The 25,050-nt window shown below is 45.3% G+C and overlaps 2 protein-coding genes across 5 annotated transcripts in view; one reads left to right on the top strand and one right to left on the bottom strand.

Moving 5' to 3' along the window:
- The first annotated feature begins 175 nt into the window (after nucleotides 1–175).
- Nucleotides 176–9,780, top strand: LOC114584107 (pepsinogen A3). The gene is made up of 9 exons (XM_028705629.2): nucleotides 176–270; nucleotides 855–1,011; nucleotides 2,100–2,217; nucleotides 3,741–3,859; nucleotides 5,461–5,660; nucleotides 6,811–6,927; nucleotides 7,205–7,340; nucleotides 8,541–8,633; nucleotides 9,526–9,780. Exons 1-9 carry the CDS (start codon nucleotides 215–217, stop codon nucleotides 9,676–9,678), a joined length of 1,149 nt encoding a protein of 382 aa, XP_028561462.2. The 5' UTR covers nucleotides 176–214; the 3' UTR covers nucleotides 9,679–9,780.
- Nucleotides 9,781–10,810: 1,030 nt separating this feature from the next.
- The window catches only part of VWCE (von Willebrand factor C and EGF domains), a 31,581-nt gene continuing 17,341 nt past the window's right edge, over nucleotides 10,811–25,050 (bottom strand). For 3 of the 4 annotated variants that reach the window (XM_077932640.1, XM_077932636.1, XM_077932642.1), the window contains 8 exons: nucleotides 20,078–20,195; nucleotides 19,766–19,851; nucleotides 18,756–18,852; nucleotides 17,535–17,617; nucleotides 15,714–15,804; nucleotides 15,190–15,272; nucleotides 13,629–13,734; nucleotides 10,811–12,878 (listed from right to left, as the gene is read on the bottom strand). In XM_077932640.1, coding sequence (XP_077788766.1) covers nucleotides 12,118–12,878; nucleotides 13,629–13,734; nucleotides 15,190–15,272; nucleotides 15,714–15,804; nucleotides 17,535–17,617; nucleotides 18,756–18,852; nucleotides 19,766–19,851; nucleotides 20,078–20,195 — 1,425 coding nt within the window. In that variant the 3' untranslated portion in view covers nucleotides 10,811–12,117. The remainder of the gene's footprint in view (nucleotides 12,879–13,628; nucleotides 13,735–15,189; nucleotides 15,273–15,713; nucleotides 15,805–17,534; nucleotides 17,618–18,755; nucleotides 18,853–19,765; nucleotides 19,852–20,077; nucleotides 20,196–25,050) is intronic. The other variant, XM_077932637.1, reaches the window with a different exon arrangement.

Raw genomic sequence — 25,050 nt, 5'->3', positions numbered from 1 at the left:
GGAAATGAATGAACTTGGAACGTTCTCTAAGCCTTTTCTTTAAGGACATAAAAAAAAATCTTATCAGGAAGGTTTGCATTTCTTATCGGAGTTGCAAATATGATATGAAAGACTTGGAGCTTCATGTATATAAGAAGCAGCACCCTGCTGTGTTGCTCTACAGTTGGGACCCACATTTCATTTTCATCAGCGGCTTGGGGATAAAGGAGACATCATGAAGTTGCTTTTGCTTCTGGGCTTGGTGGCACTCTCCCAGTGCTTGGTGACCAAGTAAGTACTGGGATTTCAGCTTTCTTGAAGGAAAGGAGGTATATTCTGCTTCAGAAACATCCAGCCTTATTTTTAAACCAGGGATGGTGAAGCTATAGCCCTCCAGATTTTGTTAGATACAACTCTCATCAGTCTTCACTATTGGCCAAACTAACTGGGACTGATGGGTGATGGAATCCAACAACATCTGGAGGGTCACATATCCTAACTAGGCTCTAAACTTTGTTCAACAAGCTCTTTCAGCAAACTTTCTGTCTCTGATGCCAAGCAAGCCATAAACCCTTTGCTGTGCCCCAGTTCTACCCCCAAGAACTAAAGAAAGCATTTTTAAAAATTATCTATCTATTCAGCCAGCTAGTCATCTACAAAAGCCCTGTATATTCTTAGGGTAGGAGGTGCCATCTTTCTATAGAAAACTTGGTGAAGCCATTCTTGACTAGGATCTCCAAGGCCTACTACATTGCAAATACTGAAAGTCCTAAAACAAACTTTGCTTTGCAAGCTTCGATAACTAGAATATATATTTTCTCCTATCACCTTGCCATCTTTCTTTCTTTTCCCCCTTCTTACTCTTTGCTGTTTAGGGTCCCTCTGAGGAAAGGGAAATCCCTGAGGCAAAACCTTAAAGAACATGGGCTGCTGGAAAAATACCTGGAGAAACATCCTCACAACTTGGGCTCAAAGTATTTCCCCAGCCAAGGCAACGCAAATGCCGCTGAGCCCTTGGAGAATTACATGGATGTAAGTATTCTTTATTCATAGGTTATAACTGAAACAATACATTACTGAGTTTTGGTAAAGAGAAGGAACTGTCCAGGGTTATTATGTGCTTGCAAAATTGGTTCACTTGGTATAAAATTAAAATCTGATAAGGAGAAGATCAGGAGTGGGACCTACATCTTGGTAACTAGTAAACCCAATCTATCCCTTCCAAAAATTCCCACACCAATTCTCCATTGCTAAGCATCCTTGGTTTGTTCTTCAGCCACTTCTATCCTTCACTGAGGCACTCCTATCCTGGCACTTAGTGTTCTACTGCCAGAGACTACCCTTAGGACTTCTCCAGATGACCTTTTTATTAGCATTCATATTGATTTGTGTCTACAAAGCTTATGTGGTAGTTAGGCTATGCCTGGACTTTATTGAGCATTTGCTCTGTTTATTTATGGGGCAGTTATACAACAATGAACATTCATCCTGATCTGCTTGCAAGGTGTTTACATGTCTTCCTGTTAATAATTTGTTCATCCCATACTTTCCCCATCATTTTTCTAATGGCCAAAGGTGAGGTTTTTTAAAAAGCAGATTTGTTGCTCTAGGTCAATGGAGCACTTTAATCCACTTTAATTTTGCATACCTAAAGCACCCTTAGATCTGGGGTATAATGTATTTAGAACATTTTAGCAGAGGTCTCCATGCAAACTCCTTCCTGAATGCAGAAGTGGTTTGCATGGACTCCTGCCAAACTGAGCAGGATTTAACCCTGCTGCTTGGACTGCACACACCCTGTTTCCAACAGGGAACAGGTATGCACAGCCAACATGGAATTTAACCCTGCCCTCATGACTATCAGATGATGTCACAAGTGATGTCAGCTGATGGGCAGGTGGCTGTGGTTTGGAGAAAGTGGTCTTGAGGGCCAACATGGACTCCTGGTGGACCAAGATTGGCCCAGAGGCCAGAAGTTCTTCACCCTTGTCATATGAGCTTCCAATGAACCAATCAGAATGGATGCTCAATAAGCGGGTCACCAGGAAGAACTTCTGTCTCCAGGTGAATCTTCTGTGGTGCAATAGTAATGATAACACCCTGTTTTCTTCCCCCCACAGATTGAGTACATTGGCACCATCTACATCGGTACTCCACCACAGCAGTTCACAGTCCTCTTTGACACCGGCTCCTCCAACTTGTGGGTCCCTTCTGTGTACTGCTCCAGCTCAGCCTGCTGTAAGTAGCCTTTAGAATTGGGAATGGACTGGGTAATCCTTTCAGCCCATGCCCAGCAATCATCTCCTCAATGTGTATTCATCATGGTCATGCAAAATGCAGTCCTAATAACAGGCCTAAGTGGACAGTTGCCTAGACTAGCCCATGGCAGGTGGCAATAAAGGGAATTGAGGTGGAACAACAACACAAGGTCTACCTTCACATATGGCAGGGGTAAGGAACCGTTCTCAGCCCGAGGGTCACAATCTCTCATGGGCAATTTTGCAGGGGCCTCATGTCAGCAGTGTGTGGGGCCAGAAGTAAAAGGGGATAGACAACTGCTAAAGGAGACTACATTGCGAGCCCAGTCGCAGTCCCCCTCCCCAGAAATCAGGCCCCGCAAATAAAAAGATACATACACAGCGTGTTATGGGATTAAATTAGGCCACAACTTTATTAAAATTCAGATGCAGGAGAACCTTGGCTTAGGCATTGGGTGTGTATCCCTTTCCAACCCCGGCTGGGAACTAAGGAAGAGCAGGGATTGGTAGGAGTTCAGGTGGACACCACAGAACATAAGTTTATGCGGCTGGGCCCCCCCAACTCCTCCCGTATGAGGGTTCTGACCATGCACCGAGCCCTCATGGCCAGCATAAAACCCCTCTAACTGGGCCCTGATAACGCCGCCATGTGAGAGATGCACTACTGCACTACCCCTTGGTCACATTGATGGACTAAAGGATTCTGCCCAAGGCCTAAAATCGCCACCCGAGGCTGCGAAAATCGCAGCCTCGCTGCCAAGATTCCCCCAGCTGAAAATGCCTACCACTTGCAAAAATTTAGCAACAACCCACAAACCACTCTTCCGGGTGCTCTGACCAGAATGGCTGACCTGCTTTGCCGTCAGCTTCCTTTTCTGGTTCCCAGCTCCATCCCGGGGCTGCAACCGATTGGCTGATGGAGCACATCACCTGGATGACCTACAGCCTAGGGGGATGGCCCAGAGGTTGGAGCAGCTGGCAGGCATGACCCTGTGGGTCAGGGAAGCCCACTCCGGGTCACAAAAGCTGCCCATGTCATGACTGGTGAACGGTCATTCCAGTCATACAAAATTGGAGGTTTCTATTCACACACATACCACACACTCCAATCGCCACCCAACAGAGCAAGAGGCATTAACAAATTTCAAGGACACATTCTAGCCAGACAAAATCCCTTGGGGAGTGTGGGATGGGAAAGGAATGACCTGGGATGAGGAAGGAAGAGCCCTCAGAGGCAGGCAAAGAGGCCTGGAGGTTCCCCACCCCTAATATTTGGGGAAGTGACATGAGGGGATATTTCTCTCTGCATCTACTCAACCGGCTGGAGAGGAGCATTCCCCCTAGCACTGGCCAGGTGTCTTCCCCTCACAACCACAGCCAGCTCCCATTCAGCTGAGGTTAGAGGAAAGAGCTTTCACATTGTTGTACTGAGGCAGCTCACGTCTGTATACATGCTAAACCTGAACGCCAAAACATCACGGATTAACTCCTTTGTGTTCTCAGCAAACCACAACCGCTTCAACCCCCAACAGTCCTCCACCTACCAGGCCACCAGCCAGAGTGTCTCCGTCACATATGGCACTGGGAGCATGACTGGATTCCTAGCCTATGACACCGTCCAGGTAAACTGCTAGGGAACAAAGAATGATGGGCAGCCAGTTTGGAAGCTAAACACTGGGCATAGGTGGATAAAGAGGAGCAGTACCGACTGAGAACCAGTGCTTTTTTTCTGGGGGTACTCAAGGGTGTGCAGTACTGGCACCTCTTTTTCTAGAAGAAAAGCACTGCTGGGGACCATAGAACTAAAATACATCACTCTTTGCCAACTTGGTGAGCTTCATATATTTTGGGCTATGCTCCTCATCAGCCTCAGCCAGCACACCTTTCAGAATCTGCATTACAAGTCATATTCTATACTTTACAGCTTGCACTTAGCTATGCTAGATTCCCTGTTATCTAGATTCCCTGCACAATTAGCAGAAGGTTCTTTGAAAAAGGATGTTTATATAGAGTAGGATTTACCTAATGAGTCCTGGCAGTGCAATATCTGCCTGAGGGTTTCTGCTTGCGCAATGGGGCTTCCCCCCTCCTCCCCAACTTGCCCAGCAGTGCACCCCCCATTTTTTCTGGGGGGAGGGGTCGGGAGGACACCCAAAACAGATGGAGGGGAGATCATTCCATCTGGCAAACTGCAAGACATTCACCATAGCACAATGTTGAATTCCACCCACAGTGTTTTTCCTAGGTTCTCAAAGGACTCCACAAACATTGGTCCCATTTGAATAGAACTCAGAATCAGTTTAGTGCTACACAATTGAGCCTGGTTCAGACTTGTTGTGTTTAATAAGGTCAATATGTGGTTAATTTAAATGATGGCTTATTTAAATAATCCAAGATTATTGGATTTCTGATGGTTTCTGATCCTGGCCTTCTTCAATAAACCATAGTTTAAGCTATCAGCAGTTCCAGGTCTGAAAATAATGACAAAATGGTTATTTAAAAAAAAGGAAACGAGTACTTCTTTTGTTCCATGGCAGAGGAGGATTGCTCACGTAGTACTAAAACTATGGTTTAGCATTAGGTCCAAGCCAGGCCAATATCATAGCAGTCCTTGCAACAGGCCACTATTATGATTCCCATGTTAAGGGCAAGGAGGCTGAGAGTGGCTTAGCTAAGGCTACTTTTCCAATTTGTGGATGAGCTGAGCTTTGAAGAAGGGGAATTCCAGCTCACACTCAAGATTACACTGTCTGAAAAGAAAAGAGAAAAAAAAGGAGCCTTTATTAGGGTTGCTATATTTCAAAAAGTGAAACTCTGGACACAAAAGTTGTTGAGCTTTTATTTCAAAATCTGAGAGAGAGAGAGAGAGAGAGAGAGAGAGAGAGAGAGAGAGAGAGAGATTTTTAAGCTACCCCCCCCCCTTTGGAAATTTGCCAAAAAATCAACACTTCCAATATGGACTACCATACGCCTGGGATTCCCCGGACATTTCAACCAATTTCTGAAAATTCCGCCCGGATGCCATTTTTGACGGACAAATTCCAAATATGTCTGGGAAATTCTAGATGTATTGTTGCCCTAGCCTTCATTATGTTGCATGGTTAACAAAAAGTACTGCCCATCACTGCTGCTACCACCACCACCACCACATACATCAGCTAGGAAGTGGAATATTTTCATTTAATTTCATAATGTATCTGACTGTGGCTTCCCTCCCACATAGGTGGGAAGTATTGAGGTCACCAACCAGATCTTTGGCCTGAGTGAGACCGAGCCCGGCACTTTCCTTTATTATTCCCCCTTTGATGGCATCTTGGGTCTGGCTTACCCCAGCATTGCCTCCTCTGGTGCAACTCCTGTCTTTGACAACATGATGAGCGAGGGTCTGGTGTCTCAGGATCTCTTTTCCGTCTACCTGAGTTCGTAAGTACTATATGAGCTATCTGAGAGCATTCCCCCACAAAGGGATGCAGCAGGGGCCCATTGCTAATGGACAGAGGACATGAGAACTAAGTAGGTTGTTTCTAGAAACTCAGCAGCAGGAAAACTTGTGCTGGATAGCAAGTCCAAAATTTGACCCAAACACCAAATTTAGCTTCATGTCTAAGCACAAAACTGCATGCAAGTCTTTTTAAAATATTGGGGATGTTGACTTTATTCCTCACTAACCATCACCATATCAAGCATCACTTAGGGCTCAGCTGGACCAAGAACTAGACAACTACTAAATATATTACAACTTATAGATGATGGTGGTGATGTAACCCTTTTTATAAATGCTTGTTGCCCTTTACTTACTCTGACATCATAGTCTTTACAACAGCATGGATGGCAAACCTGTGTCCCTTCTGATGTTGTTGGACTCTGACTCACATCAGTCTCAGCCAGCATTTTGGGGTGGATTCAATCACATACTGAAAGCTTATTTGGAGGTCTTGTGCAACAAGCCCATTTCCCCCAAAAGATCAATATGGAGAATACCAGTACAGTAAGGAAATTGATGGGGAAATGCAGTAGAAAGTGTGGATAACACTTGCTTTGATGCAACGCCATCTATCCTCCCCACAAATAGGAATGAATGCTTATTAAATATCCAACATCATCAAATCTCCCTGCAAGCAAATGAGGATGAATGCTCAATAAACAGATAATCTGAAAGCACCCTATGCTATGTGAAAGATTCTCTGCCTTAGATTCTGGGCAGCTGCAACCAGTCAGAGAAGACAATAATGGACTAGGTGGACAAACAGTCCCACCTTGAGAGCCAGTGTGGTGTAGTGGTTATGAGCGGTAGATTCGTAATCTGGGGAACTGGGTTCGATTCCCCGCTCCTCCACATGCAGCTGCTGGGTGACCTTGGGCTAGTCACGCTTCTCTGAAGTCTCTCAGCCTCACTCACCTCACAGAGTGTTTGTTGTGGGGGAGGAAGAGAAAGGAGAATGTTAGCCGCTTTGAGACTCCTTCGGGTAGTGATAAAGCGGGATATCAAAACCAAACTCTTCAAATCCAAATCCAACTCTTCACCTTATATCGGGCAGGTTCTTAGAGTCCTCTGTTGTTATTTTCTTCTCAGCAATGACCAGAGTGGAAGCTTTGTGATGTTCGGTGGTGTCGACTCATCCTACTATTCTGGGAACCTCTACTGGGTGCCTCTCTCTTCTGAGTCTTACTGGCAGATCACTCTGGACAGGTAATGACAACTTCAGTCATCACTTCAATCAGAGGCCACCAAGAAGAAGGTGCAAAATATGATGTGATCAACTGAGACACATATGAGATTCAGAGAATAGCTAAGGGAGGGAGAACAAGCAGGAAAGAGGCAGAGGCAGGGAGAGCAGCCATGGAAAGTTGTACCTTACACGCAATGGGTGGTTCTCATGAGAGCATTTCCTCATGGGCATCTTGTGGGCAAAAAGATGAAGGTTGCTCTCTCTTTGTCACATTTGACCTACCTGTGTTCTCTTCAGCATCACCATGAATGGCCAGGCTATTGCATGTTCCGGCGGCTGCCAAGCTATTGTTGACACTGGTACCTCCCTCTTGGCTGGTCCCCCTCAAGGCATTTCTAACATTCAATACTACATTGGTGCAAGCAACGGTGAGGTAAGGAAAGAAAAGAAGGGAGGCTTCCAAAGGTACCAAAGAGACTGATATGATGGAGAGTATGTATGTGTGAGAGAGAGGGGGAGAGAGAGAGATGAGTTCAGTGCCAATTCTGACTCCTGGGTGTTGGTTGTTGTTGTTTTTAAAAAAGCACTGATGTTGGGCCAGCAGTGGGAAACATGTGGCTCTTCATACTCTTATCAGCCCCCGCCAGCATGGCCAATGGCCAGGGATGATGGGAGCTGTAGACCAGCAACATTAAGAGGGCCACAAGTTCCTCACCTGTGAGGTAGGCCAAAATCAGATTATGAAGAGAGAAAAGGGGAATGGCAAGTTGGTTATTCCTCAGCCTTCCTGTGACCTTTCTCCATTGTACAAAGAACCTTCTGCTCGTAACTGGAAGGCAGGGTAAATATGGATATATGTGAGTCTGAGTTTAAAAAAATATATATTAATGAGATGCTTGGAGTTTTAGAAGAAAAGTTACTTTGGTGCTATTGTTATGGTGAATGCAAACAGCTTCCCTAAGAAAGATCTTCTGCTGCAGGAGCATTCCCTTTTCGATCCAAACTAGACTGTTGCCAAGAAAAGGTCATATTCATCCAAACACCAGCCAGCTAGCACTATAATTGGGATGGTTGTGCAAGAAGGTGGTTGCACAAATGTTGCCTGTGGTGGCAAGCGGCCCAGTTCCAACCCTGCCCTCATGATTTGAGTGGTGCTATTTGTTTTCTGTACTGCATCCCCACCCCCACCCCAGAGCTGTCATAATCATTTTCCTCTATTTGCAACATTCAGGGTGTGTGTGCTGCTGCTTTTGCAGCCAGAACAGCACCACTCATGCAACAGAGAAAGGCTTGAGGAGCCACCAAGATCTGCAGAAGTAGAACAATCTTTAAGAAACCTGGAGGGTGGGGGGACTCCAGATACAGTCCAATGAAGGCCGTGGAACACTGAATTGTTGAGGTGGGAGCGGAAAATCAGGGATGGAGTGGAATGAAGTAGAGTGGCTGGAATCCTGAACAGTAGGAACTCCACACTGCAACATTATGTTGAAGGTCCCATTTGTATTAACTGATGTCCTTCCCAGGGCCCTTCCACTTGGACTAATTGTTGGCTTTTCCTTTTGCTTTCAGCATTTGAAGGCACAGTGCCACATGGCTAATCTTGTTGTTTTTTATTTGTTCTACTCCACATCAGGTCAGCTGCAGTGCCATGAACAACCTACCTGACATTGTTTTTACCATCAATGGCTATGAGTTCCCTGTGCCTGCCAGTGCCTACATTCGCCAGGTAAGGGTCATGGTTCATCTAACCTGGAATTTTCTCGAAGGGATCAGCCTGCTGATTAAATCAGTCCCACTGGCTAGAACCCGAACCAATGGATTCAAGATACAAGAAAGGAGAATCTGACTAAACATCAGGAAGAACTTTCAGATAGTAAGAGCTGTTTGGCAGTGGAACAGACTTCCTTGGAAGGTTGTGGATTCTCCTTCCTTGGAGGTTTCTAAGCAGAGGTTGGATGGCCATCTGTCATGTATGATGTAGCTGAGATTCCTGCATTACAAGGAGTTGGACTAGATGACCCTCAATGTCCCTTCCAACTCTACAGTTCTATGATTCTATGAAAAGTTGATAGGAATCAGATCCATGAAGGGGTAATAATATCATATCAATTCCATAATATAAAACTAGGAAAGATCCACACCATACATTTGAAGTACATCCAATGCACATTTAAAGCACACAACTTCCTTCCCAAGAATCTGGGAACTGTTGTTTGTTAAGGGTACTGGGAATTGTAGCTCTGTGACAGGGAAATTACAGTCCTCAGGATTCTTTGAGAGAAGTCATGTGCCTTGGATATGCTTTAAATGTATAGTGTGAACCTGCAGGGTGTGGGGTGGGGGACAGAATCTCCTAATGCCACATTCCATAAAATGCACAAGCATTCAAGCAACACATGGCTGAATGAAAGGAAGGTGTGCTAGGGAGACAGCTGGTGTCCACCGAGTGACACAAATCACAAAGCCCTCCTTATATCAATCACAGGACAGTCCCCACACAGCCCCCAACCTCACTTCAACATAGATGCTCTGTGAAGGGTCTCCCATGCCAGTGAAGCTACTCAAGTGGTGTGACACAAAAGCCAACACTAACCGTATCTTGTTTCCCCTTGTTTCAGGGCCAAAATGGCTATTGCACAAGTGGCTTTGAGTCCATCAGCATCCCTACTCAGTCTGGTGAGCTGTGGATCCTTGGGGATGTCTTCATCCGCGAGTACTACTGTGTCTTTGACAGAGCGAACAACCAGGTCGGCTTGGCCCCTGTGGCATGAACGTGACAACATCTATTGGCAAAATGATTCCCTCAAGGTTGTTTTTACTTGCTGGGACTAAATTTAGTCACTATGCTCCCTCCCCATAAGCTGAAACACTAATAACAGTAGAATAAAAGAATATAAAGCAAATGAATTTTGGTTTGCATTCCTCACAGACTGAATACATAGCTATCTAACTAAGTATTACCAGTGAGAAACTGGAGCTGGTTTTCCTTTTTCGTGTTCATATTTTCTAGTTTCCATGGGTCTCTGCTCTTCTCTCCCTGGCTAGATCTGTTGAGCAACTTAAAACACAACACACAACATCACTCTATCCTGAATTTCTGTCCACCAGTTCCATGTGAGAGCTTGAGCTATTTTTTACGGGTCAGAGCAACTTGCTCTGTCCATTTCTGATAAACTTCGTTCCACTGAACTTCTGATATGTTCTGCTGCACAGAGGGAATGCTCCCCCCTCACTTGAAATGGGTTAACAGAACATGAAACAAAGACCTAGTCCTTGGGGATACCAAAGATACATGATGGCCCAAGAAAGGGGGAAGTCAGTGACCCCAATGTTCCAGGCAGATAGGCAGGCAAGGCACGATCAGCACCTTGGAGAGAGACCTAGATGTGGATTTCAGGACCACAGCTAATAATCCTGCATCTGAGGCACAGCATACAGTGTCCTGGAGCAACTAGCAGATATGTCATAGCCTGGGCTAGGTATTCATTGACTAGAGGCCTCACCCGCTCTATGCTGCATCTGGCCATTGACTTCTTCTGGCCTGATCCTCTGAGGAGTCTGTGGTCCAATGTTCAGAACCTGGTGGCAAAAAGTGTCTCCTTGGGATCAAGGGAGGAGAGATGGGCTCCAGTGCTAACAGCTGAGTTCCACATGGGGCAGGCCAGAGACTGGATCCAACTCCTCCATCATTCCAGAGCCATGACAAAGCCCTAATTTGGAATTCCCAGGACACATTCAGGCCAACCTGACACAGCACGTTACATGTTGCAAAAATTCTTAATGTGAAACTCTTTACTTTGAACACTTTAGTTTTTAAAAGCCAAAAACAGCACTTTTGAAGAAACACGGGTTAAATTTATTTGACACAAGTGTTGGTTTTTTAAAAACAAACTCTTATTCCCCCACCATTGCTGCCTCCCCCCCCCCCACATTGGAAACTTTCACCAGAATGTGAAGCCAGCAATTCAGAATGCACAGCCTCAGTTTAAAAAGCATCCATCTCCAGCTGCCTGATGGGAGGTAGAAAAACCAGTAATACAGACTGAAGTCTGGACTGTAGAGATTAGATTTACACTGGACACACTACAAGCTACTTTCCAAACTACCAAACTATGTTCCAAAAATAATTGACATCCATGATTCCTAAGCATTGAGTTTTAAGAAGTGCTGTTTCATAATGGGACCAAGAGAGAATTCTTAGCAACCTCACAAAATTACAGTCCCCAGAGTTCGGGGCAGGGGTAGGGGAACGCCATGGCAACTAGTCTGGTTTCAAATGTCCAGTACAGATGCATCCTTATTCGACACCTCTCTGAGGTAGTTAAACAAAATCTGTCCTGCCACCAGTTTCAGGAGTTGGTTGCAAACACCTTCAAAGCCTAAAACAAACCCAAAAAGACCAAACCACTTTCAGGGAGGCTGGCGAGTGGCATGCTTCAGCAAAGAAAATGAAATTCATGTTGAAATTTAAATTTCAAAATGCAAATTTACCTATCAATTGCGGGGGGGGGGGGGACATGTTTACATTTAGCTACCACAAAACGTATGTTTTTGGTGTTTGCATAAATCTAGCTCCTGTGTACTGTAATCTGAATTTCAGAACGCCTTACACAACAGTAGATCTGGTATCAAAGCCAGAAATGGAAACTAGCCAACTTTCCTTTAAAATGATCATCCCTGAAGACTGGCGTTCTCGTATAAGTCCAAAAACAGCAGCAGGATACCTGTGCTAGACTTGGTGTGAGAACATTTACTATGCAAGGGATTCCTTCCCTTGCTGGCAGCAGGCCAGTACTGCAACACAGCAGAAGAGGTGAAATTAGAAAAAAGTCCTTGGTCCTTGGTATATATATACTTGTCTTCTGAAGGGGCATAAGGCTGTGCTGGAATCTTTATACTGATATAAACAAAAAAAAAAAAAAAAGGAGGGTGATTATCCCACGTTGCTCCACAGCCAAGGAGACATTGGTTAGAGTACAAACAGGCCTTGTCATCTCAACAGGAGCTAGGGCTGAATAACTACCCCTGCTAATTAGGCCTGCTCTCCAAGAAAAGAGAAAGTAGATCCTGCCAATGATAAGTAGCAGCAGGGCCAGCTCACACCACTAGTGGCAACCTTTTTTTTTTTTGGTAGATCCTCTTCTACACCTATGAGGTTAAAAGTGGTTACGTTCCTCATGTTCAAAAGCAGGCCTGGTCTTTCCTTCAAGCTAGGGAGCAGTGCCACGGAGGTTATTCTCACCACCAGGGGGCAATGTAAGGCTGCTCCCCCAAGTTTGCTGGTCCATGGGTGAACCTGTTGTGTGGGGGGGTCTGCCATCTTGAAGTTCCAGAGGAGAGTCTGGACTGCGGCTGAAGGAAGGGGAAAGTGTTTCTGTTGGAGGTGACAGAGGAAGGCTGTGGGTATCTGAAGGCTGAAAGGAGGTGGTGGTGGACTCTGTGAGGTTAGCTACCATTAGCGGAGTGGAAGCAGGAACTGCATTGGAGGGTGCAGGGGTCCCAGCAGTCCTTGTCATGAGGAAAAGGAGCCGAGGATGAGTCAACAGAGAGCCAAAAGAGCTTGGCCTGGTGGGAGAAGGCCTGAGGTTTCCCGGCCTATTTGCAAGTGGCAAAGGAGACCATGGTCTTATCTGAGGAGTCACAGATTGGCCTAGTCGAAAAGAAGGGGGCTTGGCACTTGGTGGCCAGTTGAAACGCAGCTTGATGAGACCTCCTGGTCTGGTATGATGGAGATCAACATTCTCTGGTGCCGTTGGCCTCGTTGGCACAATCTCCCAAGCACTTGCATTACTTGCCGCAAGATGAACATCTGGACCAAGTGAAGCAGGTGTGGGAATGGGAGTGCAGAGGCTGCAGTTCCTCTCAGACATTGGGTCCATGGAACGCCTCTGGAAGGTTTGCAAGCCTGCCTTTGATTCTCTATCTTCCAAGTGAGAATTGGCTAGGCTCTTCTCCAGCGAAGCCACATCATCTGTTGTGAAACAACCACAGACCAGGCTGAGCACTGCTTACCCTGAATCATTCCAGAAAACTCTCAGCTTTTGGCCTTGGTTACAGACCACAAATTCTGAACTTCAAGGGCCATAGGTGCACATAAACACAAATGCACATTCTGCACCACACCATGAGATGCAAACACACACACACACACACACACACACACTATGGCGGCAAATTTCTGAGCTTTCTTGATTCTGTGTGAACCTGGGCACAACTAACACTCTGCTTCCTTTGGAAGTACATTGCAATAAACTTGACAGCTTTGAGCCAATTTGCATATTTAAAAATTTGGGGTTGGTGGGAATTAACTTAAGAGACAGCCAGGAATTAGGAGCATTAGCTCCTCAGCCTCCCTCACTTCCTCCACCAGAGGTGAACTAGGCTTTATTTCACCCGGGTCAAAAGCCCAGTTTACCACCACCCCCATGCGCATTTGCACGTGTGCACACACACACACACACACACACACACACGGAGCCTCAATGGAGCCCCTCTGGAGACTTCACTCAGGGCCAAAAACCCAGCTAGCCCCCCCCCCCCGGTAGCTCTGCCTCTGCCTCTACCACCACACCAAATTTCATGAGAGACAAATAAAAGCACTTTCTGTGGGCATTCCTGTGCGTAAGGAAACTGTAGAGTGAAAGAATTTCCCCTGCTGTGAGATTTGATGATGCTGAATTTATATCACAACACAAAATGCAGGTACGATGAGCACCCCTACCTGGAACTTCATTACCATGGCAGTCAGGGCAGCAATGTGTAGGGGGGCCAAAGGGCTCCGCACAGGTGCCTGGACAGGGCCTCTTCTCACAACTCACCTCTCCAAGCTGAGGGACACAAAGCAACAGAGGAGGGGCTGAACTGGTTCAGACAAAAACTGGAAACCATGGCTTCTTCCTGCTTATTTATTGAAAGGGGTTTTAACCCACTCAACGCCAAAACCTTCTCCCAGAGCAGCTTACAGATCACTATAAACAATACAAACCCTGCCCACAGGCTTACAATCTAAAAAGACACACCACAAAAAAGTGGATTGGGATGAAGGAGGAGATGCACACACTCAAGCACAACTTTTTTCTGATGACCAACTGAGTTGGAAAAGCTCAAGAGGAGGAGTCAAAAGTTGTTGGTCTCTCAGCTGCACTGATGGAGTGCTCAGGCATCCTTTCGTTTCCCTCCTCTGCTGGAGGCTGATGTAACAGCTTCAGCCATGTGACAGTGGATGATGAATCAGGCATCTTAGCAATCACCAAATCAATGAGTTGCAGTGAGCCTTTGTTTGTGTGGTTCCCTCCCCTTTCACATATCAGAGAAAGGCTTTAAACTAACCAGAGTTCCCTGTGACATCATAACTTGGATAACTGTTATGTTGATTAAACAATGGCTAGTGAAAACATGTTAGGATCAGCTTCTGGTTTAAACAAATCACAGTTCCAAGCTCAGGTGTCACAGGAAACAGTGGTTAGTTTAAAACGGTAAGTGGATGCTTCTGATAAGGAAATGAGGAGGAGACAGGAAGGAAAGGGGAAAAAAAACCTTTTCCCCAAGAAGGTAAAACAATATTTTCAAGCTTTGGGGTTCTAGAAAGACCTACATTGGCTCCCAGTATGTTTCCGAACACAATTCAAAGTGTTGGTGCTGACCTTTAAAGCCCTAAATGGCCTCGGTCCAGTATACCTGAAGGAGCGTCTCCACCCCCATCGTTCAGCCCGGACACTGAGGTCCAGCACCGAGGGCCTTCTGGCGGTTCCCTCACTGCGAGAAGCCAAGTTACAGGGAACCAGGCAGAGGGCCTTCTCGGTAGTGGCGCCCTCCCTGTGGAACGCCCTCCCACCAGATGTCAAAGAGAACAACAACTACCAGACTTTTAGAAGACATCTGAAGGCAGCCCTGTTTAGGGAAGCTTTTAATGTTTGATGTATCACAGTGTTTTAATATTCTTTTGGAAGCCGCCCAGAGTGGCTGGGGAAGCCCAGCCAGATGGGCGGGGTATAAATTTTATTATTATTATTATTATTATTATTATTATTATTATAGATAAAGAATATTCATTCATTCTTTTTCTAGGTTGCTGTCTTGCTAAAGGCCATCTGATCTCCTTAATGGAGCCCAGCAGTTCAACACCCCCAAACTTTATTCCCAGGCCTGCTAACAATAATAGCACTAATAGAGAACAATGGGAAGAGCAAGAGAACAGTGTGGGAGTGGAAGTGTAACCCTTTTGAACTGCAAACCATCCCAGGCTCCCTCCCCCCTCCCCCCACAAGAGCTTCACAACTCACCTGGCAAGTACAATGAATGCAGGGTTCACCTTCTGGTACAAAGACGTGTCCATTCACCACTTTCCTCCCTTTGTAATTGCAGTCTACAAAAGGAGAACAGCACAACAGATTTAATTTTAGCCACAGAGACCTCGCACCTAGTCTGATTAGAGAGACAAGAAACCAGACATATTAGAATGTTGGTATTCACACACATAAGTAGGACAGTTACTTCCTCTAGCACTAAACCGTGACTATCACAAAAATCTGGAATGCCCTAGCTACTTAATGCTGCACAGTTGCAATGTACAAGTTAAGTTATATAAATGCATTCCAGTGCAATTTAGAAGGCAATGGGACAACAAACCATCAGCTATTGATCTGAATACTATAAAACCATTCTAATGACTGATATATCCTTTTCAGTTTTAGTGGGGATACTATATTGGATACTATATTGCACAACTAGCCCTCATTTTTTAAAAAAAAACCCAAAACAATTTTTAAATTATTATCTGGAAAAGCCCTAAGATCATAATGCTTACCATGACAAACTGGACAGCACTCTCCTTCTGGGTGGAAAGGATATGTACAAAAGACAACACAGTCCACAGGAGAACATGCCACAGAGCCTAGCTGTAAGAAAACACACACACACACACACACACACAGAGAGAGAGAGAGAGAGAGAGAGAGAGAGAGAGAGAGAAATCCTTCATTAAATGGCAGAGAAATATAGAGAGCCTTGCCTTTCATTTCAAACTTCCCAGCCAATCTGTTTCAGGATACAGGGCATCTTATATAACCCTAGGCACTTATTACTACTTGTTTATCTGGTCCTTTTACAGATCAATTCAACTTCTTGGCTGTGGCAGCCAACGGCATAGCTAGCTGCTCGGGTGCCCGGTGTGGCGAGCACATCCTGCAGCCGGGGGTGGGACGAGCCCATGGGGGCATGCGTAGAGCCTCTCCACTGCCTTCCCCTCAGCTGTAGGGTGGCTGAGGGAGAGGTGGTGGGCAGATGCAAGCTCCATGCTGCCGTTTCAGGCAGCGCTGAGCCTGCAGGTGCTCAAGCCACCACGCCACTCCCAGGAGAGACGCGTGGCTCAGGCATGCTGCAGGCCCTGCGGTAAGTGCCGGCCCCCGTGGTGTGGCGCCCAGTGCCACCCGTGTTTTGTTGCGTTTGTTGACTTAAATAAAAAGTTCCCTGAGCCCAATTTTTTAAAAACTCATATTTTCGTAATTTTGTCACACACACCCTCAGTGATGACACCCGGGGCGGCCTGCACCCACCGCACTCCCTTCCTCCGCCACTGGTGGCAGCAGCAGCAAGACTTAATGCTGTGGTGGGGGCACCGCTGCATCCAAAGCCCTGTTGCTTGCCTGGGCAGAGAGTTGGGTTGGGGGAGCAGGAAGATTCTGCTTTTGTTTTTTAAAAAACAAATTCAGTGAACATCTCAAATTATCTCAATAACACAATATCAGCTTTTCAAATTCGTTTCAATAAAGACAGCATCTTTACTGCTAATGCATTAAAAAAATTAATAGCAACTTCAATCATATAATATTCTATATCATAAACACATGACATCCTTCCAAATTAATAGTGCAGCCCTTTAAATGTCTCCTCAGAAGCCCTACTGAGTTCAACTTGGGTTTATATTCCCAGATAAGCAGGTATAGGATTGCAGCCTAGAGTTGCATACACACTATAACTTTCAAAGCACATTTGAAAAACAATTTCCTTCAGAGAATTCTGCCCACTGTAGTTTACCGCTCACAGAGTTAAACTTCCCAGCAACTCTTAACGAACCACAGAGCCCTTAATTCTTTGAGATAGATAATGTGCTTCAAATGCGCTTTAGAGGAATACAGTGTATACACAGCCTAATTTTCTGGGGAAGGTGCCTTATACAATCCCAGATAAGACTTTAGCCTTCTTTGGGCTTTACATTTACAGTTAAGTAAACCTGCGTGCGAAGGCAGTGCAGGTGAGAGCATTGCCTCCACCTCTCCTGTTGCCATCTCACTTGCCTGCCGACTTGTGGAAGGCGACAGTCTGAAGCAGTGAGCCTTTTGCATCTGTGGAGGCCTCCCTTTGCATTTTAGAGCGCTGGTTCCTCGAAGAGGGCTGCTGTTTGTTGCTGTATTTTTGCTTGCTCTGTAGCAGGCACAGGAACACTGTGGCCTTGTTATTGGACTGCAGCTCTCATCAGCCCCAGCCGGCATGGCCAGTGGTCAGGGGTGATGGGAATTGTAGTCCAGTGACATTGGCAGGGTCACAGGGTTCCCAAGCTTGCTCTGTAGGACCTGTTACTAGGGCAGAACACCCCTTATAGGCTGGGAGAGGAGAACAGAGAACTTACCAAACAAATGCAGCTTAGGCAGGGGTCCAAGACAGATGGGAATGTCTCATTGTTGTAAAAGACTCTTCCTGCATAGGTGCAGCCTTCAGTCAAGAAAAAAGAAAAACACGCTTAGTTTGTCAACTTGGGTCACGTCAACAACCTGCTTTTATCTCATTCTTTTATCTTGTGAACTGCGGGATCTTTTGACAAAGGGTGGTATATAAATCTAATAAATAAAATATAAAATAAAATAGGGCAATGTGGGTCGTGACTCTTAACAATTACCTTTTTTCAGCCCATCTACACTATACACTTAAAACACCATTATTCAGCTTTTAACATAAAGAATCCTGGGAGCTGTAGTTTGTTAAGAGGGTTGAGAGTTATTGGGATTGAACCACTTTGGATCTGTGAACCAGTGTGGATCTGTGAAGGGAATAGGGTGTGTGGGAAGGTATGGGGGTGTCTCCTAACAACTCCCAGCACCCTTAACGAACTACATTTCCTGGGATTCTTGACATAAAGCCATGCATTTTTAAAGTGGTGTGGTGATGCTTTAAATGCATGGTGTGGATGGGGCCTTACATATGCAAACTGCAACAAACAGCAGCAGTCTTCTTCAGACATTAGATTTATGGTTAGGTAAACACGAGGGTCAGTGGGGACAAGAACACAATCTTTGCATTCCCATTCCCAGCCAAATCATGGAAGTCAATTCATGGAGCATAGTACGCTTGTGGGCTTCCCACAGGTATCCAGTTAGCCACTATGAGAACAGGATGCTGGATTAGATGGGTCTTTGGCCTCATCCAGCTTGTCTTATGTTCTTCCTTTGGTGACTTGCCATACATTTAATATCCCTGGGAAACCAGGGTTCCAAAACAAGCAAGGAGCCTTCAGATACAAAAAAAGCTCCCTCTTACTCCAGATTGTTTCCCTGCTGTTTTCAGTTCTTTCTCTATATGAAAACATTTGGGGTCAAATGAACATGCACTGTAAGAGGCATTATATATGACAAGATATTTGTCACAGACTGTAATTCTTGCATTTTGACCCCGCTGTTTTGCAGTTGCAGTCTGCACTGATGTGTACATTAATTCTGCAATTAGAATAAGCAATGTAATATAAGGAAAAGCAGGCAAGTTAGCAACAACAGCAAAAGTTGAGTTTTCTGGCTGTGGATTCTGGTGTTCTGATTTCCCTGAGAAGGGAATAGTTGTCTGAGAAGATGGAATTTACCTGCTGAACAATCTGGACAGCACTGCCCAGGGATCCGGATTGGGTGAGGACATGTCTCCAAACACTCTGTCCTCTTACAGCTCACAGAGCCATCTGCCTGCAACAGAAAAGAACTTCACAGAAACCCACAGCACAAACAGCTGGACTGTTGCAGGCAGATAGATCGATATCACCCCAGAAGAGACTTGAATTTCCTAAGGTATCTGTCTTTGAAGCAGCAAATATTTTCTGTCCCTGTGTCAGTTTTCATAAAAGGTTCCAGAATTGTTCAACTGCTTTACATTTGACACCTGAAAGCCCATGGTATGTAAGCAATAATTTTACAGTTTCATCCTACAAAGGTTGTTTATAATCCTAGAATTCAATGCCTTAAGTCCTGTTAACACTCAATAGACTAACTGCTCTGACATCACTTCGGCTAATTAAATGGTCATCACAGAAGCCAGGATAACACCTCTGCCTGCCTAGATCCTCTCTGACATCACAGCAGGCCAGCAAGTAGCACTAAGGAAGATAGGGCAGGCAGAGAGATAACAGGTTGAGGTGATGGCAAGGAAGGAAGGCACAGGATCACTGGTGGAGGTTAATTCATTTAAAACATTTCTCTGCCACTACTCCCCCCCCTCCCAAAAAAGGGTCCACATGGCAGCTTATACAAGTCAGTGGGTTCAGTGCCACTTATTGTCTATGGACTGTGAACACACTTATTTAATAAATAAAAGGCACTTCTGGCCTCCTAAGCAGTCAGGAGAGATCAAAGCCTAAATTTCATCATTTTTGTGACATACAACAAGAACACAACTATACCCTTTGGATCCCAGCATACACAGGCAAACAGAGACTGGGGTTAGAACTACAGTATGTTGTTCCAAGTGTCAATTGGATTCTCCTAATCCTGGCTCAGCTAAGGTGGTGGGGGCAGCAGCAGCAGCAGCAAAGGGCTACCATGGTTTTTGCAATAGGAGATTGGGAGGTTGAAACTGAATGAAGTAGAGCAGGTTATCATTCACCTGGCAGATGCATAACTCACAGGGATCACCCGGTGACCAGATCTGTCCAATTGGAAATTCAACTCCATTGTCATCCACAAAGCAACCTGGCCAAGAAAAGGAGAACAATGGAAGGAAACAGCTGTGAGCACAGAATGGGGACCTTGGCGAGAGGAAAACAAGGTGTGTGTGATGGTGGGACAGTAGAGCACAAAGATGCTTAGCTCACCAGAAGCCGTGTACCATGGGCAAACCTATCTGATAACCCATTGCCTACAATTATATACATCCTCATGCCACAACAACACGCCCCAGCCATTGAGATCTCCTTACCTGTCATGGGTGCAGCCTTTCGGCAGGTGAAGCAGCACTGCCCTGGGGCCAACAGCCAATCATCTCGGGGACAGTCCAGCGTGGGACAAGGAGTGAAGGAGCACTCAACTTCACCTTGCTGAGGAAGGGTGTGAGGGCGCATGTTACCCACAGTAATTGCAAAGATAAAGATAGGAGGTGCACAGAATCTCCCTTACTGAATTTTGCAAAACAAGGGAATCGGATCCTGCAATGCCAGGGCTTCACAAAGCCCACCACCATCTTCTACTATGCCCCTGCAGATCTTTCTTATAGAGGGCCCAAGGGCCATCAGCAAGAGTATCCTTGCCTAGTGTTACTAAGGTTTGCATCAGAGGCAGTTTAAAATGACTCTTGTTATACTGAAAGCTACTCCAAGCCTTGGCCTATGCTAAGCAGTGGGCAACATAAAACATGCAAAGATCTTCGAGAAAGCCTGTAGCTCAGTAGCAGAGCATCTCCCTTGCATGCAGAAGGCCCTAGGTTCAATTCCCGCTGTCTCCAGGTAGGGCTAGGAAAAGGTCCTCCCTGGAGAGCTGCTGTCAGTCAGAGCAGGCAGTATAGAGCTGGGTGGACCAAGGTTCGGACTCAGTATCAGGCAGATTCCCATGTTCCCAACTGAATTGACATGTAAAGTCAGTGCAGCGGGGTGGGGGTGTGGCATCTGAATATAGACTGCATTTTTAATCAAGGCATATATTGGCTTATATTTGATCAGGTTCCTAAATTAAATGGGCTTAGATTTTCAAATGTTTCATGCCAGGCAAGAAGGCCAACTGTTTATAGAGAAAACCTTGGCCATTCTCCTAAGACAAGGGGCCCCCCTTTGATTTATAGCAGAAAACAATTCTCAAAGTCATAAAAGCTGGAATTACAGGTTAAAGAGCAAGGTTACGGAAAATAAAACCATGTGCCTTAAACTTGAGCCAGATCTTCTTTCTAAGGTTAAAAGGCCAAGACCAAATGGAGAAGCATCTAGCTGGCAGAAAGAGAGGCTTTTTGGGAAGTCTTTTTAAAGCATTTTTGGGAAGTCTTTTAAAACTGTTTCTTTCTTAAACTGAGAGAGTTAAAAAGAGCAATAAATGTTGGGAAAGGCAACTGGCTTGGCTGGGGAAGAAGAAGCTTCTTCCTATTTTATTTTGAGGCTGGAAAGGAGGGTGAAAGGGGGGGGTGAACTGAAGAGGTTCCTTTTAAAAGCTGTTTTTTACTGAGTTCCTTCCTTTTTACTTTGAGAAGCTTTATTCTTTTAAAAGGTTACCTATGATAATGTATGAAATATATTGGTTTAAATGTAATTATGCAAAGGATCTAGAAAGAAAGAAATGTTAAATTCTTATTTCATAGAGTCATATTGCTGTAGGAGACCAGGGGGGCAGATGAGCCTAGCTCCCTGCCAGAAATGAGACGCCATCCGAGCAGTTCTGATATATATGGTTGTCAGACATTTGTTTAAAGACCTCCAAAAGGAGATATTTCATTGATGATGCATGAGAATATGAACCCAAGGTCTCTGACATCTGTTCAAGATAAAAATTTAAGATTAACCATTTGTTTTAGAAGGCAACAGGGCAAGGAGGGCAAAGAGGTGAGCTGGTAATTAAGATTCCTTGTTGAGACACATGTAAAGATATATTAATACTTGTTTGTCAATTATAAATGGAAGGAAATATAGCTCTTTGTCTCCCATAAAAGGCAATAGGAAATGAGTGTATTTTTGTGATTGGTCATACCAATCAGCCAATAGGAATTCCAACCAGGCTGGTTGGACAGATGCAGCCAGAGGAGAAGCAAAGGGGGCTGGATTAAGGAAATATAAGTGCTGGCCATAATGGCAGGAGGCCAGGCCAGAGCTTGGTAATCATATACCACTGTGCCTCACATTTATTTGTCTGACAAATAAATTATTATTTTAATTTCTCTGTTGCTGCGTTGAATATTTCATTCCAGCTAAGCGTTAACCACAAGCAGGGTGCTACATTTTATGGTGCCTGCGACTCGGATAAGTGGTCTGCTGGAACGCAGCCCCTTCGCCTACTGAGCAGGGTACAAGACAGAGGATCACTCACTGCCTACTCAGCGCGCAATGGAAAATTTTTTTCCAGGGGAACGCAGCAGTCTCGTCTGTCTGATACCCTGCCCACCGACGGCGACGGACCGGGGGGAAACGGAACCAGCTAAGGGTAAGTGCACTAAAGGGTTTTGGCCCTCCAATTAATTGGGAGGAAGAGAAGTCCTGATCAAACTTCTGCGTCTCAGTAAAGGGGAACTGAGTACGCTAGGTGGCTGGGTACATCAGATGGTGATCTGGTGTAGGGCAAAAGGGAAGATTGGGAGGTAGAGTGTGGGTGAAGTATCTTGCGCATTGCATGTGTGAGAAAGTACAATGTGTAACTGACCTAAGTGTGGAGTGAGTACTACTTCGTTTCCCAGTAAGGTGTGTGTGTGAGTGACTGAGTGGATACTTCACAGGGCCATACAATGGGAATTGGGGGTTCAAAGGGGGAAATACACCTCTTGAATGTATGTTAAATAATTTTAAGAAAGCCTTCTCAGGGGCATATGGAGTCAAAATGACGCCAGGGCGCTTGAGAACGTTATGTGAACTAGAATGGCCAAAACAAAATACTGAATGGCCATTTCAAGGAACCTTTGATATAAATTTAGTAAGCAAACTTTGGTCTAACATCACCAAAGAAACTGGAGGGTGCCCAGAACAATTTTCATATATAGATTCCTGGCTGAGCACATTAAATAAAAATCCTCCATGGATAAGGGAATGCAAAGTCCAACGATGCAAATTATTGGCTGTAAAAGCCAAAGCTAGGAAAGGAATCTTGCCAAACAAATTCAAACCCTCCACCAGTTGTAACCCCAAGGCAAGAAAGTGGAATGAATAATGGGGGTGGAGTCATAGAACTTGATTCCTTGATAGATTATGATAAATATCTTCAGGAGGCATTGGAGTCCTATAATGAAGCCCAAGCAGAAGTGGTTATTCCACCTGTGAGTCCCAGTAGAACTCCATCTACAGTCTCCTTTAGTGGAACAACTGATTGCCTACCCTAAACCCCTGTACATCTATTATTACAGAAGTTACAGGGAGACCTTAATCGGTCAGCAAGCAATACAGCTAGGCGTATAGAGCTGCCAAAAGAACGCCTTGGGACAGATACCATCCCCTATGATTTGAGGCCCCTAGAGCAAAGCGAAGAGAAAGGTCACGTAGTAGCCCCTCTTAGAAGAGTATTTGATGCACTTGAGGAGCCTGTGCTGGTTAATGGGCAACCTGGACCACGGCCACCTCGAACTTCGACCCTGCAATGTATTCCATTCACAACTACAGTCTGATGAATTGGAAAACGCCCCATCTTTCGCAGAAAAACCTCAGGCTATGATGGACTTGGTGACTTCAATAGTAAAATACTCATAGTCCTACTTGGACAGATTGTCGCCAGCTCCTGAATACTCTCTTCACCACTGAGGAAAGGAGAGACGTAATTAAAAAGGTACAGATATATTTGCGTGAGCAGGCCAGAGTGGGAAATATTTATAATATTGACCGTCATCTCCAGGACAACTATCCCTTGGAAGATCCTAATTGGGATCCAAACAATGCGATTTACCTGGCCAGACTTACCACCTACCGCCAGACGCTTGTGCAAGGTATTTGCAGGGCATGCCAGAAGCCCACTAATATGTCTAAAGTCTCAGGAGGGTAGATGTGTTACCCATAACACTGTTTCGTGTTCGGTGCGCACCCACAAAAAGACTTAAGTTGTCACCTTTTGAGCTCCTGTATGGGAGGCCGCCCTCCTTTGTTCAGGATATTCCAACTGACCTCAAACAAATAGGAGACCATGTGACACAGGGATAAGTGCAATCTCTCTCCCGTGTTTTTGTCTCTCTCCCGTGTTTGTTTGTTTGTTGTTGTTTTTTTCTTAACAGGTGGGCCCTCAAGCACACGCCGTGCAGCATTGCCAAGCCGATTCATCAGCTCCAGGCTGGCATAGCATATGGGTGAAAGAGTGGAAAACGTGATCCACTTGCACCTAAGTGGCGTAGACCTTACACCGTCTTGCTTTCTACTCCAACAGCGGTGAAGGTAGCTGAGGTGACCCCCTGGATTCATCACTCTCGTTTGAAGAAGTCTGAAGGCAGTTGGACGTGCAAAGGTGACCCCTCTAATCCTTTAAAACTGACTCTCTCCAAAAACCCCTGTACCTAGCCCTACGGGGAACGGGCTAGGTCACGGGCAACATTAGACGACCGGCCTGCTGCAGCCACAACTTGGAAGCTGGCTGACCTGCGCACGCCTGAAGCTTGAGGAGCATCTGAACCAGCGATTGTGAAAGGGAAGATTCTCTTATACAATTGATTGACTGCCCCCTTGTGGAACAATTATCAGAGATATTACACATTGGGGATCCTTGGGATATATGTTTTGGTCTTGGTGGTTCCCCATTTCTGTCACTGGGGGAATTATATTGGGACTAATAGTTTTATGCTATCACAATAAGGTAATCTTTTGTGGAAGGAATGCATATGCTAGACATCAACATGATTTTATTATTAATCCTGATCCCTTGGTAAGGGGAAGGGTCCTTGAATCTGACCAAATTTGTTAAATATGGATTCAGCCATGACCACAATATGTGGGTAGGCTTAGCTGAAATGGTAGCCAATGTTGCAAATAGGACCAATTGCCTTGTTTGCTCTCTTGGGCCAGATGATTCAGAGGGAGGTATGCCCTTATTACTGATACCATTAAATGCCATTGGTATGGTAAGCGAAATGCCACACCAAACAGAAGTACAGAATTTCCCCGGATGGAACTCAACTATACCTGTACAAGGGGAATTCTGTGTACATAAATCATCAGATGCAGCTGATTCTACCATGATAGGCTCTTCTCATTGTCACTATACTTGGGATTATATTAAGAATAGTCATACCTG

The sequence above is a fragment of the Podarcis muralis genome, chromosome 1, assembly GCF_964188315.1.
Source record: "Podarcis muralis chromosome 1, rPodMur119.hap1.1, whole genome shotgun sequence".
NCBI lineage: Eukaryota > Metazoa > Chordata > Lepidosauria > Squamata > Lacertidae > Podarcis > Podarcis muralis.
This window is presented reverse-complemented; position numbering and strand designations above follow the sequence as displayed.

Bases quoted from the DNA above. Each gene is read 5' to 3' on its own strand.
- LOC114584107 (XM_028705629.2), top strand. From the start codon at position 215: ATGAAGTTGCTTTTGCTTCTGGGCTTGGTGGCACTCTCCCAGTGCTTG. The intron at 3,860-5,460 runs GTAAACTGCTAG...CCTCCCACATAG, and splicing joins TAGCCTATGACACCGTCCAG to GTGGGAAGTATTGAGGTCAC. The intron at 5,661-6,810 runs GTAAGTACTATA...TTTTCTTCTCAG, and splicing joins TTTTCCGTCTACCTGAGTTC to CAATGACCAGAGTGGAAGCT.